This window comes from Scyliorhinus torazame, chromosome 8, assembly GCF_047496885.1.
Source record: "Scyliorhinus torazame isolate Kashiwa2021f chromosome 8, sScyTor2.1, whole genome shotgun sequence".
NCBI classification, from domain to species: domain Eukaryota; kingdom Metazoa; phylum Chordata; class Chondrichthyes; order Carcharhiniformes; family Scyliorhinidae; genus Scyliorhinus; species Scyliorhinus torazame.
In genome coordinates this window covers 153,239,959-153,257,964 of record NC_092714.1, presented here as the reverse complement: position 1 = coordinate 153,257,964, position 18,006 = coordinate 153,239,959, and the positions used below count along the sequence as shown (strand labels likewise).

General features: G+C 45.2%; 1 protein-coding gene across 1 annotated transcript in view; it reads right to left on the bottom strand.

Annotated features, from left to right (window-relative positions):
• The window catches only part of vwa8 (von Willebrand factor A domain containing 8), a 625,928-nt gene that overhangs the window by 118,009 nt on the left and 489,913 nt on the right, over positions 1-18,006 (bottom strand). The window contains exons 36-37 of the mRNA XM_072514383.1: positions 14,568-14,649; positions 13,404-13,608 (exon numbers count right to left, since the gene is read on the bottom strand). Coding sequence (XP_072370484.1) covers positions 13,404-13,608; positions 14,568-14,649 — 287 coding nt within the window. The remainder of the gene's footprint in view (positions 1-13,403; positions 13,609-14,567; positions 14,650-18,006) is intronic.

Below are 18,006 nucleotides of genomic sequence, written 5' to 3'. Positions count from 1 at the left end.
TAATACTGCTGTGGGCATTCACCAGGAAGTAATTCCAGGTTTGCCAGTTGACTCTGTTGTGGCAGGGGAAGAGGAACGTTCATGTTTAGAGTCTCAAACTACCTCTTCATCTATGATTCCACATCAACTGTTACAAGATTCACCAGTGGTATTGCATTGGTCACAATGCAACCGCAAAGCTCTTGACAGACTTTCATGCAGTTAAGACACTTGTTGTATTTCTGCCCTGATAGGGGATTGACATTTAAGGTACTTGACTGCCTGATCGCCTCCTTTATGAAAGTCTGACAGACTACAGCAGATTGCAAAGATGTTTCAATGACTGCATCCTCAGAATCGGCATGGTAGCACAGTGATTAGCACTGTTACTTCACAGCACTAGGAACCCGGGTTTAACTCCCAGCTTGTGTCACTGCTTGTGCGGAGTCTGCACATTCTCCCCCTGTATGCATGGGTTTCCTCCGGTTTCCTCCCACAAGTTCCGAAAGATGTGTGTGTTAGGTCGAATTGGACATTCTGAATTCTCCCTCAGTGTAACCGAACAGGCGCCGGAATGTGGCAACTAGGGGATTTTCACAGTAACTTCATTGCAGTGTTAATGTAAACATACTTGTGACACTAATAAAGATAATTATTATCAATACCTCTTCAATGATTGGGTCTATTCAATAGCAACGTTTCACAGCAATCCTCAGTAGCCTTGGTGAGGCTGTTTTGTCAGACATTCCTGATTTGTCGCTTACATTAGAAGCACTGCTTCGAGGTGTTGGTTATTTTCTGACCCTGATATCTATGTTCAATTTCCTCTCAGTGCTCGACAAATGTCACAGGGGAGGCTGATAGAGGAGAGCCTTCAAATATGAGCTGTCTCTGTTAGAAGCTACCTTTAAATAAATGAAGCCTAGCACGGGTAACTATCCTCGAATGAAAATGACTGCTGCCCAGGAGTGCTCACGACCTGACAGAGTGTGGGGGGCTCAGTTATGTGTGTAATCAGTTCCATACTAATCATATCTGTATTAATATGGAATCTAGTCCAGGAGGAGGCCCTCCCCATCACTGACCCTGTTCTTCCATTCAATTATATCATGGCTGATCCTAATTCCATTTGCTTGATCTTGCTTCCTATTCCTTGAAATCCTTGACTCTTACCCAACATAAATCTACCATTCCCAATCTTGACAATTTTAATTAAGCCAATATCCAAGCTTTCCAAATTTCTACTACTCTTTGTATGGAAAATTGCTTCCGGGTGTCATTCCCAAATTTTAAAATAACCTAATTTTAAGATTATGCCTCCTTATTCTAGATTACCTCCACTAGAGGGAATAGTTCTAACCTTTTGAATACCATATTAATCCCCTTGATTAGATCTCCCTTCAACTTTCGAAACACTTTGGAATAAATGCAATCCAAACTAAAATTAATCCTTCGGCCTGCTATTATTCGGGTGAATCTGCACTCTACCTCTTCCAGAGCCAATACATTCTTCCTGAGGTCCAGTGTCCAAAGCTGATGCAGTATTCCAAGTGGGACATGATCAAAGCTGTGTTCTCCTTTATATTCTAATCTCTTTGAAATAAAGACCAACATTCCATTGGGCTTTTAATTTCAATTTGTACCTGTCCACTTAACTTTTTGAGATTGGTGTAGAAGGCATTACCAAATCACTTGGCTTCTCTGCGGCTCCCGGTCTTTCACCATTCAGAAAATATTCCAATTTTTCTTACTCAGACCCAAAGTGGATGACCTCACACTGCCCTACATTGAACTCCATATGCCATAATTTTCCCCATAATAAAACTCTGACCATGTTCTTTTGTACCTTTTAGTTCCCATCTTTAGGACTTACTGTGCCGACCAACGCACTGTCAACAGCAAATTTGGATGTACATCTCACTGTTCCTTCACCCAAGTAATTGTTAAATATGAAGAAAAGCTGAGGTGCCAGTACGAACCCCTGCAGAACACTCTGAAAGGCATGTGATAACTACAGGCAACTTGTGCAGCTGGTCAATTCCGACCAGTTTAAGAACGGATTGGAGAGTGGCAAATGTGACACCCTTATTCAAAAACCCCTGGAAGGACAGCCGGAATATCAACAGGCTGGTCAAGCTCGAGTTAATTAAGGAGAGCAAACATGGATTTGTAAAAGTCAGGTTGTGCTTGACTGACTGTTAAGGGCACTCCCGGCTGATGGTAAATGCTGAGCTGTTCAAATCCCAGGAGGGAATCTTGAAACAACTACCCTCAGTTTGTGTTCGCAATTTGTATAGGATGAGGAGAGGTTTTGAAATCCAGAAATTATGTCCCCAACTACTTGTAATGATTTTATGGTAAAGTAAATGTTCTTAAGAAATGGGAAAACACAATAAAATAGAATGATACTGAAGTAAGGTCATGGCTTCACACACTATCAAAACTTGGAAATAGTTCCAAACAATCTTTATTTAACTACCTTCAGAGCTAACCTCTCCATGTGCTCAGAAGCACCTTATAGATTTTAAGATCTAAAAAAGTCCAGTAACTTTCACCACGCAGTGCCTTTAATTCTCTCTGAGGATGCCCTCTGAGGTTACCAGCAATTGGCTTTTCAGATTTGGCTTCGTTCACACTTCTTGCTGAGAGTTAACCAGCAATTCCTGCTTTCTGCTGAGATCTAAAAGCAGCTCCCCTCATAGGTTTCACTATCTCCTTAAATATGTTCTTTCCCTTTGATCTCTCCATTGTCTCACCCAGTGTCTTTAGAACTGTTCTCTCCCAGAACTGATTAAGTTAATCGCTTTACTTTAGCTTTTAGAATTTAAAAGAAAAGTAAACTCACTCTATCAATACTTTACCTAAGGCACCTTTCTTTCACCCCTTGCATGTCTTCTTCTATGAATCACAACAACCCATTGAAATCTATGCCTGTTCTGTGACTATCCTTACGTTATGTAAACATCCATTTGAAGTATTACTCTGCTCATTATCACGTCAAACCCATCGTTTAGATTCACACAGCCACTCTGTTCCTTGCTTTTACCACTCACAAACCCCAACAGCTTAAAAATATAACACGAATATAACCAATAGAAAAATATTACAATTTCTTGGGTTTTCCCAACAGGTTTTCTTGACACTCAGCGAACTGAATGTTTTGCTTAAGTAACAGAGAATTTGATGAAGGGGAACGCAGTGGATGTTGCTTTATGGGTTTTAAGAAAGCATTTGACAAAGCAACATATGAAAAAGCTGGTTAATAACATGGGGGTTTGTATAATAAAAGTTATTCCCTTATAAACTATGGAATCTTTTGGCTTCATTATTTTGGAAAATAAGTGAGATTTCAAACTTGGTCCACTTTTAATAAAAATGTCACTGTCTCAACCGTGATCGTAATACAAGGGAATTGCTTTAGTCCATTATAAACAACTGAATAATTTGCTCTGTTCCATTCTATAAAACTCACTTAATATTGAATTATATTGATGTAATTATAATACACATTGCATCTGTAATTACAGACTGCAGCCATCAAGGTGTGCTGTAACTCCACTGTATTCTGTACCATAATATCAGCTGATAGACGATGAGCGGCACCATGGGAGATCTACCAACTTTTATTAATTCTTACTTCTCTCTGCTTGCACAACTTTGTAACCGGATCCTGTAAAAGGGAGGTCATTTTCACAAGTTTTACAAATAAACACAGAAGGATCGGAAGCCTCATTCAGGCAGCCTCGAGTGGGCTGGGACCCACGTCCCATGGAAAAGAAATGATCACAAATTAGGTTGCGCGTTACGTGAACTTCGGGTGTCCCAAAGCTCTTGGCAGCTACTGAAGTATTTAAGTGTGGTAATCCGAAAACGTGGAAGCTAATTGCGCATAGCAGGTATCAAAAATAGTAATGTATTACTGACCAGACTGCCTGTTATTGTGGTGCGGGTTGAAGAATAAATATTGGTTGTTGGTCGGTTAGCCAAATTGGCGAGATGGCTAGAATGTACGGGGTACAGAATAGTGCTGGTTCAATCCCCATACTGGTTGTGGTAGGGCTTCCTCCCCCACCTACCTTTCCCCATGTTTGATCTGGAGTGGTGTTCCTCACGTTATTTAACCACTTCTCTCTCTCGCTAACAAGATAGAACATAGAACATAACAGCGCAGTACAGGTCCTTCGGCCCTCGATGTTGCGCCGACCTGTGAAACCACTCTAAAGCCCATCTACACTATTCCCTTATCGTCCATATGTCTATCCAATGACCATTTGAATGCCCTTAGTGTTGGCGAGTCCACTACTGTTGCAGGCAGGGCATTCCACGCCCTTACTATTCTCTGAGTAAAGAACCTACCTCTGACATCTGTCTTATATCTATCTTCCCTCAATTTAAAGCTATGCCCCCTTGTGCTAGAAATCACCATCCGAGGAAAAAGGCTCTCACTGTCCACCCTATCCAATCCTCTGGTCATCTTGTATGCCTCAATTAAGTCACCTCTTAACCTTCTTCTCTCTAACGAAAACAGCCTCAAGTTCCTCAGCCTTTCCTCATAAGATCTTCGCTCCATACCAGGCAACATTCTGGTAAATCTCCTCTGCACCGTTTCCAATGCTTCCACATCCTTCCTATAATGCGGCGACCAGAATTGCACGCAATACTCCAAATGCAGCCGCACCAGAGTTTTGTACAGCTGCAACATGACCTCATGGCTCCAAAACTCAATCCCTCTACCAATAAAAGCTAACACACCGTACGCCTTCTTAACAACCCTCTCAACCTGGGTGGCAACTTTCAGGGATCTATGTACATGGACACCGAGATCTCTCTGCTCATCCACACTGCCAAGAATCTTACCATTAGCCCAGGAGTCTGTCTTTTTGTTATTCCTTCCAAAATGAATCACCTCACACTTTTCTGCATTAAACTCCATTTGCCACTCTCAGCCCAGCGCTGCAGCTTATCTATGTCCCTCTGTAACTTGTAACATCCTTCCGCACTGTCCACAACTCCACCGACTTTAGTGTCATCTGCAAATTTACTCACCCATCCTTCTACACCCTCCTCCAGGTCATTTATAAAAATGACAAACAGCAGTGGCCCCATAACAGATCCACTAGTAGCTGGACTCCAGTCTGAACATTTCCCATCAACCAGCTAGCCAATTTCTGATCCAAACTGCTAAATCACCCTGAATCCCATGCCTCCGTATTTTCTGCAGTAGCCTACCATGGGGAACCTTATCAAACGCTTTACTGAAATCCATATACACCACATCAACTGCTTTACCCTCATCCACCTGTTTGGTCACCTTCTCAAAGAACTCAAGACAGTAAGGTTTGTGAGGTGAGATGCTTACAGTTCCTCGAGGACTGTGGCTAATTAATTAAATATTGACCAGGACATGAGGGAGAGCTCTCTTGCTCTTCTGCAAAATAGTGTCTTTTACCTTCAGCTACAAGAAGTGATGGGCCCTCAGTTAAAGAACTTCAAAAGATGGCACCCAGTAAACTGCTGCTTCTTATTTCACAATTAATATGGGCCAGGGTTTAGAGAACCCCAAAGTGTAGCATGGAGTTCACCTGACCCACAACTTTTAATAGATTGTGGTATGGGGAGCACACGACCCACTCTACAGGTGTGGTACAGCAGAAATGGAAAAGTAATCTTTAAAGCAAAACAATGTTTATTCTATGAACTCAAGTTAACCTTTTTAAAAAACATACAGTGAACATCTTAGCAACCATCAATTCAAATACAACCCCCAAAGAATACAACACTAAGTAATGCTTAATAACTTCCCAAACAACATCCATAAGACAAAAGAAACACCTTTTAACGGAAGCACATTAGGTTTACATTCACTACTGAGAACATTTATAATTCTGAATTCACCAAATGATCAAGAGAGAACAGCAGTACAGCTGCTTGGTCTGGCTTCAGCTCCAACACTGAAAACTAAACTAAAACACACCCTGCAGCAAACAGCCTAAAACGAAAGTAAAATGCTGACAGACAGCCCAGCTCCACCCACACTCTGATAAACACCCATTTCTTAATGGTACATTTCTTAAACACCCATTTCTTAAAGGTACTCTCACATGACACAATCAATCACATTTCACTGGAAATGCTGACCACTAGCACAGAGAGTAAGTGAACATTTCCATGTGGATACCGGATCCCTCCCTGACTTGCAATTCTATATTTCTAAATGAACTCCCTCTAATTGGACATGTCACTGTTATTGTTCCAAGTTTCTGAAGATAACTGCAATTCAACTTGAGTCATTTGTAACTAAGTTAGCAGTTTACTGAATTCCAACCCAAACAGAAGCAAAGCCAGGTCGCTGCACAGGGGGAATGACAATGAGCTTCAATTCCAATGGAAAATTAGTAATTCTGTACTTTAGCAGATAGTGGAGTCTTCCGCCATCTGCTGGTGACTTTCAGCTTCCACATTACAAAAACAAGCGGTTATTTTGAGTTTTTTCCTGCCTATTACCTTATACAAAAAGACTTGTATTTATATGACAACTTTCATGACTTTAGGTTATCCCAAAACATATGCCGGTGAAGCATTTCTGAAGTGTAGTCACTGTTGTAATGTAGTGAAACCAGCAGCCAATTTGGGCATAGCAAGATCCCATAAACAACGTGTCAATGACCAGACAATCTACTTCAGCAATATTTGGTAAGGGATAACAGGCGGAACACCCCTGCACTGATCTAAAATTGTGCCATGGGATCTTTCATGCCCACCTGAGAAGGCAGACAAGGCCTCGGTTTAACCTCTTATCCGGGTAGCACAGTGGTTAGCACAGTTGCTTCACAGCGCCAGGGTCCCAGGTTCGATTCCCGGCTTGGGTCACTGTCTGCAGAGTCTGCACGTTCTCCCTGTGTCTGCGTGGGTTTTATCCGGGTGCTTCGGTTTCCTCCCACAAGTTCCGAAAGACGTGCTGTTACGGAATTTAGATATTCTGAATTCTCCCTCCGTGTACCCAACAGGCGCTGGGATGTGGCGACTAGGGGCTTTTCACAGTAACTTCATTCCCCTGGCAATGCATCATCTCAGGTGGGCTTACGATTAAACAACACAGCGATGCAGTGTGGGGCCCCGTCCAATGGGGGCCCCTCGCTGAGAGGTGGTTGTGGTGTGGGAGCACCATTCAGAGCCTGGTAGCTGTGAATCTGTCGATAGGTTCATTCATGAGCCCATCAGTAGCCAATACCAAGCAACATCAAGCTCAGATTGGTGTACCGTAGTGCGGGAAAAATTTTCGCCAGACGTTAAGAGGTGGTGGCGGCATAGAACACTTCAGACGGATTTCCTGATTGTTGGGTGTGAAGCTTCTGAACTTTCATTGAGTGAAGCAGCTGAAAGATTTCTGACATTCGGCTCGACAACCTGAGGCAAAAGTGAGGGAGCCGACCTTACATTGGGGTGCATGCCTTGGGAGACTTTAGCGAGACGAGGCGGCGGGCGGATTGGCCAACGGCCGCCAAGGGGAGTAGGCTCCAGGTCAACCTCCAACCTCCAGGCCAGGACTGAGGAGAACAGGCAGGCAAACAACCAAAGAAAGAACAGAGACCGGGAAAGCCAGGTAAAGCCAGTACCCAGCTGAAGCCGGGTAGCCAGCCAGGAGGACACCTGCGGTCGTCAGGCTTGAGGCCCAGCAACCTGAGCGAGAGTTGGGCAGTCAGCAGGTGCGAATGTCAGTCAAGTATCAGCACCGTGATTTCGGGAGCAGTGGCCAGCGGGCAACCTAACCAGAGCCAGGGGCCTGTGTCTTAAAGTGAGAGGGCTGGACAGTAACTGGGCCTGTGAGGGTGAGAGTAGAGACCAGGCCAGAAGCAGCAGCAGCCAGTGAGACACCAGTAGCACACCTGCGAGCTTAGGTCATTGAGGTTAACAGCCGCAAGGGAGACTTAATCCCCAGGCCAGGACTGAGGGTGAAGAGAAATGGGATGACAGAAAAGAGAAATTGATTGATTACTTCGTAAATCTCTAAGGCAGTTTACTGTCGTGTTTGCAAATTAATCCCGGACTCTCGTAAAGGGTAACAATCATTTGTCGACAGGTACTCTAATTGGATAAATGTTGGAAGAGATATCGTTGATCTGAAACTTCCAAAGCTCATATTAAAGTTATACATGTGTTCATTCAAAGATGTAAATTATCTGGAAGAATTGATTGTATTATTGGCTCAGTTTGAAAAGGAGTGTTCTTATTGGAGGAAAATGCTGAGATGTGTTGTAGCCACAGTCAAACTGCTGAACCGTGGCATTTGGAACCCTCCCTGGCACACTGCCCCTCTGAGAGCAGAGGCCTCACCAGTGATACCCTCCCCTCAGGATCACGAGCTGTCTCCTCCTGGTGTGGTTGTCAGCAGTGACTGCCTCTGTCACCTCCTCCCAGGTGCTGTTCAGGAGGACTGGCTTGAATTGTGGGAAGAAGGTGACCCTCCTCATCTCATTGGTATCGAGCAGTGGGTACATTCAGACTCCCAAAATTGAGGGGGCTGGTCTTCTCGGAGTCATCTTCACAGCTGGAATGAATGTGCGGTGAGTGGAGCGCTTAGAAGCAGCTCTAGCTTGTCAGGCTCTTTCGCCCAATTTCTGGCCCCAGCGGTTACGTAGCCAGCAGGGATCGGAATTTCTTCCAATTCACAACGGCAAGGTGCTGGCATATTTGCATGTCCTGGATCTCAGAACAAACAGCACCCCCAATGGGAATGCGAATCGCACGCTATTCAGTTCCGACGACAAGACCTCGGGCTGGATTTGCTGGTCCACAACGCCAAAATCGTGTTCAGTGATCGGCTGGATCAGAGGCGGTGCCACTTTCACGATGCTCCGCCCCCTCTAAAGCGGCATTCTTGGGAGAGTACGTCACGCCATATCGATGGCCTCAAGACATTGCCTGAGGCCCACCCCCCAATGATCTGTCACTGACTAGTTCAGTCGCGTATGGTCTCATCTGTTGGGAACTCGGTGTGGCGGCTGTGGACGTAGTCCAGTGCTGTTACAGTCAGGGAAGCTTCAATTTGCGGGCAGGGGGACTTTGCCAGGGGGGCACTGTTTCGCAGGCCTGGTCCATGAGTGGCTGGCGCCATATTGCACGGCGCGGCAGCCACAGGCTGCTGTGCGCATGTGCGGTCATGGACCCGGCAATTCTCCGGGACGTATCGTCAGCTAGAGCCGGGTGCTCTACGCTGCCGTGATGCTAGCCTCCAGCCAAACGGAGGATCTGTGGCCATTTTACACCATTTGTTCTGTCGTAAAATGCCACTTTTCCCACGCCGGCATCTCGTCTCCCAAACCGAGAATTCAATCCAAGATATCACAGCTCCCACAAATGCTCAGTGAATTTAACACTAATGACTAGCCCAAGCAAACAGACTAGGAACAGGTATCCAGCGTGTGATAGGTTTCCAGATTTTACTCGGGCACGGATAGTTAGTCGAAGCAGTATTGAACCAGAGAGTGGAAAATCACCAAGGTTCCCAATCCTGATTAATATCCAGCTAGATCAGCACATTTGGACGTCATGATCTGATTTGATGCCTACTGTAGCCAAAGAGCCAACACATTCAGTTGTACCTATAATGGCCAACTTACTGATGAAATCATACTTAATCAAAGTATTGGCACAATTTTGGATAGGGACAAGCAAAACTAGCAGACAAAACTGCTGAGAAGCAGCTACATTCACAGGGCTGCTTTTACAATTCCAGTGCTGAGTATGACTGGCCAGTCATTGAATAGAATATTCCTCAACAGAAATTCGGAATGGAATTGGGGTCTACAAGTGGCTGAGGGACCAGGGAGGTGAGCGGGTGGTGAAGATCAAGGAGAAATGGGAAGCAGAGTTGGGAGGGGATATCAATTGGTGAGTGTAATGTGAGGCACTATGTAGGGTAAACGGGACCTCCTCTTGTGCAAGGATGAGCCTGATAGTTTAAGATGGTGTACAGAGTGCATATGCCTCGGGCAAGAATGAGTGGGTTCTTTCAGGGGGTAGCAGATTAGTGTGTGAGGTGAGGGCGGGGGCCAGCAAATCACGTGCACATGTTTTGGGGTTGCGAAAAATTGGGAAGATTCTGGGTGGGAGTGTTCGCGGTCTTAGCCAGGATAGTGGAGGAGGAGGCGGACCCGGATCCTTTGGAGGCGATATTTGGGGTTTCAGAGAAGCCGGAGCTCATGGAGAGGTGGAAGGCCGATGTCTTGGCATTCGCCTCTCTGATTGCATGGCGGCAAATTTTGCTGGAATGGTAGTCGGCATCACCACCGGGGGTAGCGGCTTGGTTGGGTTCTCTGTATGACTTCCTGCGATTAGAGAAGATAAAGTATGAGTTAAGGGGCTCTTCAGGGGGGTTTGAGGAAAGGCGGGGATGTTTGTGACCACATTTGAGGGGCTGTTCGTTGCAGGGGTGGGGGGTGAAAAAGGGGAAAAAGCTGTGCAGACTGTATAGTTGATTATTGGGAAGTATGTTTCCCGGGTGTTTATTCGCTGTAACCTGTTTTGATACATGTTTGTAATAAAATAAATCTAGAAAAAAGAAATTCGGAATGGAAAGCACCCCACTTTGTCGAATTTCCCAGCTTCCCTCCCTTATTCTGTGCAATGTATCAGGGTACAGTAAAAAGTCTTACAACACGGGCAGCACGGTAGCAAAGTGGTTAGCAACTGTTTTACAGCTTCAGGGTCCCAGGTTCGATTCCGGCTTGGGTCACTTGTCTGTGTGGAGTCTGCACGTCCTCCCCGTGTCTGCGTGGGTTTCCTCTGGGTGCTCCGGTTTCCCCCCACAGTTCAAAGGTGTGCAGGTTAGGTGGATTGGCCATGCTAAATTGCCCTTAGTGTCAAAAAAGGTTTGGTGGGGTTACTGGGATAGGGTGAAGGTGTGGGCTTAAGTGGGGTGCTCTTTCCAAGGGTCGGTGGAGACTCGATGTGCCGAATGGCCTCCTTCTGCACTGTAAATTCTATGATTTTATATTAAAAAAAAAAAAACAGGTTAAAGTCCAACAGGTTTGTTTGGAATCACTAGGTTTCATAGACAAAGGAAACATGGATACTTGCAAAGACTCAAGGGAAATATGGCCAATACAAGATTCAGGCAGGCTCAGAGCCTAAATGTATATTTGTAAGCAGAGAACCAGACAGTATCGAAACCCCCAGCCGATTTGCATTCTAATGTCCCATTTTCCCAGGACAAAGGACAGGTACTCAGGTATCAGATACAATTCCAGACACATTGGCGGCACTCCCTTCACCCAGGAAGTCCAAACAGCCAAGGTCAATGACCGCTCAGGACACACCCAGCCGTCAAGGCACCCGCCCTTTTATTGGCTCAAATCGAAGGCAGTAATTGAAGCCTGCCGAATTATTGGGTCCAAAGCTAAGGACCGCCCAAAAGAGTGCGAAACACCAAAGGATAAAGAGAGACATTGCCACGTGTTCGATCTCTTTTGGCCCTGGCACACCGGCACTCTTTGGCCCGGCCTATACCTGAAGCCAACTGCAGCACCACGACCAGAAGCAAGTTCAAGATCAACGATCGCTACCAGACGGATGAGCCCAGCAGAACCGAAGTTACTTCTCCAGACCCAGCCACTCCAGATCCGAACAAAGGCCTTGTTCCTCTGCCAAAGCCGGGTGCCTGAAGTGAAGTACTGGTTGTTGTAATGTTAGGTGTAATTTAGCTTGTAGTGTTTTTATGTTGCATGTGTGAGTTAATCTTGTGTATAAATAAACCATTATTGAACTTGAATTAACTGACTGGTTGTCAGTCTTTGTTCAATATCCGGTTGAACCTTGTGGTGGTATCATCTGATACCTGGCGACTCTGAAAAGCAATACTACTCAATATTAAGAAGGGCAACATTATTGGCGTCTCCGGTGCAGAATTGACAACAGTTATTAGTGACGCTGATGGGATAGTATTCCGGTCATCAAAATCGGCAACAAGATACACTTTCTACACATGTGGCCACCCAGACACATGAATGATCCCGAAGGTTTTTATGGCTCCCTACCTTGCACATCTTTGGTTTGTGGGAGTGAGACCCATGCAGACATGGGGAGAATGTGCAAACTCCACAGAAACTGTGTGGCTCAGGAATTACAGGCAACAGGTCACAGATGCTCATCTACGACACTTAAAAAAATCTCTATTCCCTCTTTAACAATCTAGCTAGTGCCCTATTTGGAACTATTAATTTCAATTAATACCTCTAGACCTGCTCTGAGCTTTTAGCCCTATGAACTCACTTACGACTGCAGTAACCCGATTTAGAATCTTAATTTCCCAGCTTCCAATTTGAAATGAATACTTGAGTTTCTATTAAAAAAAGAGAAATATGCTCACTGACCAATCACTCCCCGATTTCCTGTGAATTAGGCAGGCACATGACAAATGGAAGTCGGTGTGGAAAAGTGTCAAGTGATGGACTATGACAGGATTAATATGGAAAGACAGTATATTATAAATGGCAAGATTCTGAGAAGTTTAGATGAGCAGGGAGACCTTGCACCATATGCACAAATTCGAAAAGGTGGCACAGCAATTTGATAAGCTGGTTGGAGTCATTGGTTATTCGGTTTATAAAGAGAGATGACACTGGAGCTTCAGAAATCACTGGTTAGGCCCAAGTATCGTGGACATTTCCCGGAACCACAATTCACAAAAGATGTAGTCGGTGGAAAGTGTACAGAGGAGATTTACCAGGCTGTTACCCAGGATGAGGAATTTACCCAGGATGAGGAGCTACTGGAAAAGTTTGGAATCCTCACCTTGGGAGATTACGAGATGACCTAATAGAGATTTTCAAGATGATGAGAGATTTTGGTACAGTGGAGAGAAAATACTATTCACTTTGGTGAGCTGGTCAGGGATTTAAAATTCAGATTTTGATTTAAAATCATTGGCCAAAAATCGTGAGGGAAATTAGGAGAATTGTTTTCAAAAACTTGTTCAGTTGACACGATCGGGAACGCTGGCTCTAGACAGGTGATGGAAGTTGGTTTCATCAGAAATGTTAAAAGGCAGTTGGATAGATACTCGGTGATGAGGTACTTACAGGGTTAAAAACAAAAAGCGGGAATGTGGGATGAAGAACGACTGCCCTTTCAAGGAGCTAGCACAGGTACGATAGTGAGAACAGTCTCCTTGTATGCTGTAAGTTTCTATCGTTTAGAAAGTGAGCGAGTCACTATTGCATTGCTGTTTGTTGGATCTTGCTGTGCCTAACTGATTGCCGCATTTTGTATACACCATCAGTGTCTACACTGTAAAAGTATAGAATTGCTGCATAGCGTTGTAAAACCTCCTGAGGTCATAGCTTTATAAATAAGTGTTCTTTCTTTCAACAACAAGTTTATTTCCAAATTGTCATCCTTAAAGTTTATTGTAAATGGTTCCCAACCTGCAGGGGTCGTCCATCCTCTTGTCCAATCATGTTTCTCCATTCCAGCAGGGAACGCTGTAAATTATCAAATCCAGTTTCCCAAACCCGCACAAGCCCTCCCATATCCACCGTCACCACTCCTCCAGCTCCCATGGGTGCTATCACAACATCTGTGTCTGAGATTTTAGACATCCACTGAGTGTACGGTGAGATGGACGAAACACTGCAAGAAAGAAAAACAGAACAATATCAGCATCACCAGGCCAATGTGGAACTCCTGGAGTTCAATTGGCCAGTTCTGAGCCAAAGGGTCAGTGATTCTGTGGAATTCTTTACTGCAAAGGGCTGCAGACACTGGGATGTTAAGTATGTTCAAGGCTGAGATAGACAGATTTTTATCAGTAAGGGAATCAATTTATGGGGTTAAAGCGGGAAAGTGGAATTGAGGATTATAATATCAGATCAGTCATGATCTAATTGAATGGCAGAGCAGACTCAGTGGGCCTAATGGTCTACTTCTGCTCTTATGTCTTATGAGAGTTCAAACACTATTCTTAAAACAAGCTAACATCGGAGGGGCACATTTTCAAATGGTTGGTCCAGGCACAGAGTTTCCTCTGCCAGCATTGTAGATTAGGAAAAGTTATTTTCCAAATGAGTCTCTTTCCAGCCCTCTTTATCTAACCCTATTTGAAAAAACGATTCTTTTCTCCCACCTGTACTTATCTAGTTTCCTCTTAAAGGCCCCTATTATGTTCATTTCAATCACTCCATGTGAGAGCGAGTTCCACATTCTCCACACTCTCTGGCTGAAAACAGATTCCATCCTGGATTCCCAACTGGGTTCACTGATGACTGTTTCATACTACTACTACCCTGCCCCCCCGTACCTGAAATAAATACAAGTTAAATCCCTTGAAGTTCGGGACAAGCTATTTAGGAATTAAGCTAGGAAACACACCTTCATATAAGAGTGAAAATCCGGAACTTTCTTCTGCAGAAAGCTGCTTTGGCGGAGGGTGAAATACCAAAATCACGATCGATTGATTTGTTAGGCCAGTGTAGGTAAATGGAACTACGATACAGACCAGGCATGATTTACCGGGGATCTGCCGTGAGAGGTTGAATGTTCTCCTCCTGTTCCTGGGTTTGAGGAACTATTCCATTCAGTACTTTGCTCACCTGGGAATGGGGATATATTTAATCCTTTTAGTGTTCAGATCTGTGACTTCCAAGAATCCTGCAGTGTTTGGAGGCTTTACATCTACAGGAAAAGGAAACAATAACACTGGTGATCAGAGCTGGGTAATAGCTTTGCTTCTTATTGAAAGAGGATGAGCATCAATCCTACAATAACACTTATTGCTGCATTATAAATATTCTACTCGCTACTGCATTATTCGGCTGCTGAAGTCATTTAGTGAGTGTTCACCTAGAAGGTTGTCAGATGCCAATGCTGTGCTTTTCTTGGTCACATAGAGGCCAGGAGGGCGGCACAGCGGCACAGTGGTTAGCACTGCTGCCTCATGGCGCGGAGGACCTGGGTTCAATCCTGGCCCCAGGTCACTGTCAGTGTGGAGTTTGCACGTTCTCCTCATGTCTGCATGGGTCTCACCCCTGTCGTGTTAGGTACACTGGTCTAACACTGGCGGCAACTGGATGCAGCTTAGATCAGAAAGATACTCCAGACCTTGAAGTTAGTTCAATCAGGTTTATTGAGTTAGCACAGTTCTCTGTGAGTTCGACTCTCTGCTAACCTAAGTGTGGTTACTCTGTCTGATTGAACTAGACCAGCTCTTAGCCACGTGGTGGAGGTCTGAGATTGTAACAACACCCTTGACTGACTCTCTAGATGTTCATCAGTGGAAAGAGGCAGAGTGTGAGTGCCTGGTGTCTTTTCTCGTCAGATCCCACCCCCGAGTGTCCTGCCTGCTTATTGGTCATGTCCTGTTCTCTGTGTCCATTAGCTGCTTGTCTGTATATCATTATGTGTGTGTCTGCATATCATGACATCTCCCCTTTTTTTTTATGTTTGGATGACATATGTGAACGTATTTACAAGAATAGGCCAATATTAACATATATACATGCAGTGGATGTGAACATATGTACATGTGAAAACAGCTGTCTAATGCGAGAACACAGAACATAGCAAACAGAACAAATGTTCATAAGTCCAGTCTCTGTGGCTTGTGTCTGATCCTGGTTGACCCCCGGGGAGGTGGTGGTGGGGACGACAATGCCCTGATGGGCGGGATTGAAGCCTGACTGGTGGCCTCGTGAGTCGAAGTATCAGGAGGTGGCAAAACAACAGAAGAAAACGGAGAAGAATGTGGTTGCGGGCAGGCAACTTTGCGCAGTGCCCATCTGTTTTGTCGCACAACAGAACCATCAGCCAGACGCAGAACATACGAGCGGGGGGGGGCAGCCTGTCGAACAACGACAACTGGAGCAGACCAGCCTCCATCAGGGATCTTGACCCCCCGAACAGTGTCTGACGGGGATAACACGGCAAATCGGAGGCATGAGCATCATAGCCCTGTTTTTGCCGGTCTCGGAGTTGCTGCACCTTCTGCAGCACGGGAGGTGATCCAGGTTGGGCACGTATATGGCTGGAAGTGTCGTTCGCAGGTCCCTGTTCATCTGGAGTTGAGCCGGCGACATGCCAGTGGACAGTGGGGTCGCCCTGTACGCAAGCAGCGCAAGGTGAATGTCAGATGCAGAATCCGCTGCCTTGCAGATGAGCTGCTTCACTATGAGCACCCCTTTCTCAACTTTTCCGTTTGACTGTGGATAGTGTGGGCTGGAAGGGATGTGTTTGAACTGATACGACTGGGCAATCAGAGACCATTCATGGCTGCTGAAGCACGGGCCATTGTCACTCATGACAGTGAATGTGATACCATGCCTGGAGAATGTCTCCTTACAGGCCTTGATGACGGTCCGAGATGTGAGGTCTGAGAGCTTCACGATTTCAGGGTAATTGGAAAAGTAATCAATGATTAACACGTAATCACAACCATTTGCATGAAAGAAGTCGATGCCAACTTTGGACCATGGAGAGGTTTCGATTTCATGCTGCTGAAGTGTCTCCTTACTCTGCGCTGGCTGGAAGCGTTGACAGATCGCACAGTTAAGGACCATGTTCGCAATGTCCTGGCTGATCCCGGGCCAGTAGACAGCCTGCCTGGCTCTGCGTCTGCACTTTTCCACACCCAGGTGGCCCTCATGGATTTGACGGAGCACCAAGCTCTGGAGACTGTGTGGAATTACAATCCGGTCCAGTGTGGGGAGGATACCATCAACTACCGTCAGGTCGTCCTTTAGATTGGAAAATTGAGGGCACTGCTCTTTTTGCCAGCCATTGGCTAGGTGTTGCATAACACGCTGCAAGAGGGGGTCTTTGGCTGTCCCCTCACGGATACAAATCACCTTCTCATCAGATGCCGGGAGGGTGCTAGCACACAGCTGCACCTGTGACTCAATTTGCCGGATGACGTTCAGTGGTTCACTGGGCACGGTGATGGAGTGGGACAGTGTATCGGCAATGATGAGCTCCTTGCCAGGCATGTAGACCAGGTCAAAGTCGTACCTTCTGAGTTTGAGGAGGATGCGCTGCAACCAAGGCGTCATGTGTCTGTGTGGGTAGAGTTGAGGAACCACAAAGGCAAAAAAAACATAATGGGAGTTATGTACAGGCCTCCTAACAGTGGTCAGGACCAGGGGCACAAAATGCACCACAAAATAGAAAGGGCATGTCAGAAAGGCAAGGTCACAGTGATCATGGGGGACTTCAGTGATCATGGGGGACTTCAATATGCAGGTGGACTGGGTAAATAATGCTGCCAGTGAACCCAAGGAAAGGGAATTCATTGAATGTTTACAGGAGGGCTTTTTGGAACAGCTTGTGATGGAGCCCACGAGGGAACAGGCCATTCTGGACTTAGTGTTATGTAATGAGCCAGACTTGATAAAAGACCTTAAAGTAAGAGAACATTTAGGAGGCAGTGATCATAATATGGTAGAATTCAGTCTGCAATTTGAAAGAAAAAAGGTAGAATCAGATATAAAGGTGTTACAGTTAAATAGAGGTAACTACAGGGGCATGTGGGAGGAACTGACGAAAATCGACTGGGAGCAGAGCCTAGTGGGAAAGACAGTAGACCAGCAATGGCAGGAGTTTCTGGGAGTAATTGAGGACACAGTAGAGGTTCATCCCAAAGAAAAGAAAGGTTATCAGAGGGGGGATTAGGCAGCCATGGCTGACAAAGGAAGTCAGGGAATGCATCAAAGCAAAAGAGAAAGCCTATAATGTTGCAAAGAGTAGTGGGAAGTCAGAAGATTGGGAAGGCTACAAAAACAAACAGAGGATAACAAAGAGAGAAATAAGGAAGGAGAGGATCAAATATGAAGGTAGGCTAGCCAGTAACATTAGGAATGATAGTAAAAGTTTCTTTAAATACATTAAAAACAAACGGGAGGCAAAAGTAGACATTGGGCCGCTCCAAAATGACGCTGGTAATTTTGTGATGGGAGACAAGGAAATAGCTGAGGAACTAAATAAGTACTTTGCGTCAGTCTTCACAGTAGAAGACATGAGTAATATCCCAACAATTCAGGA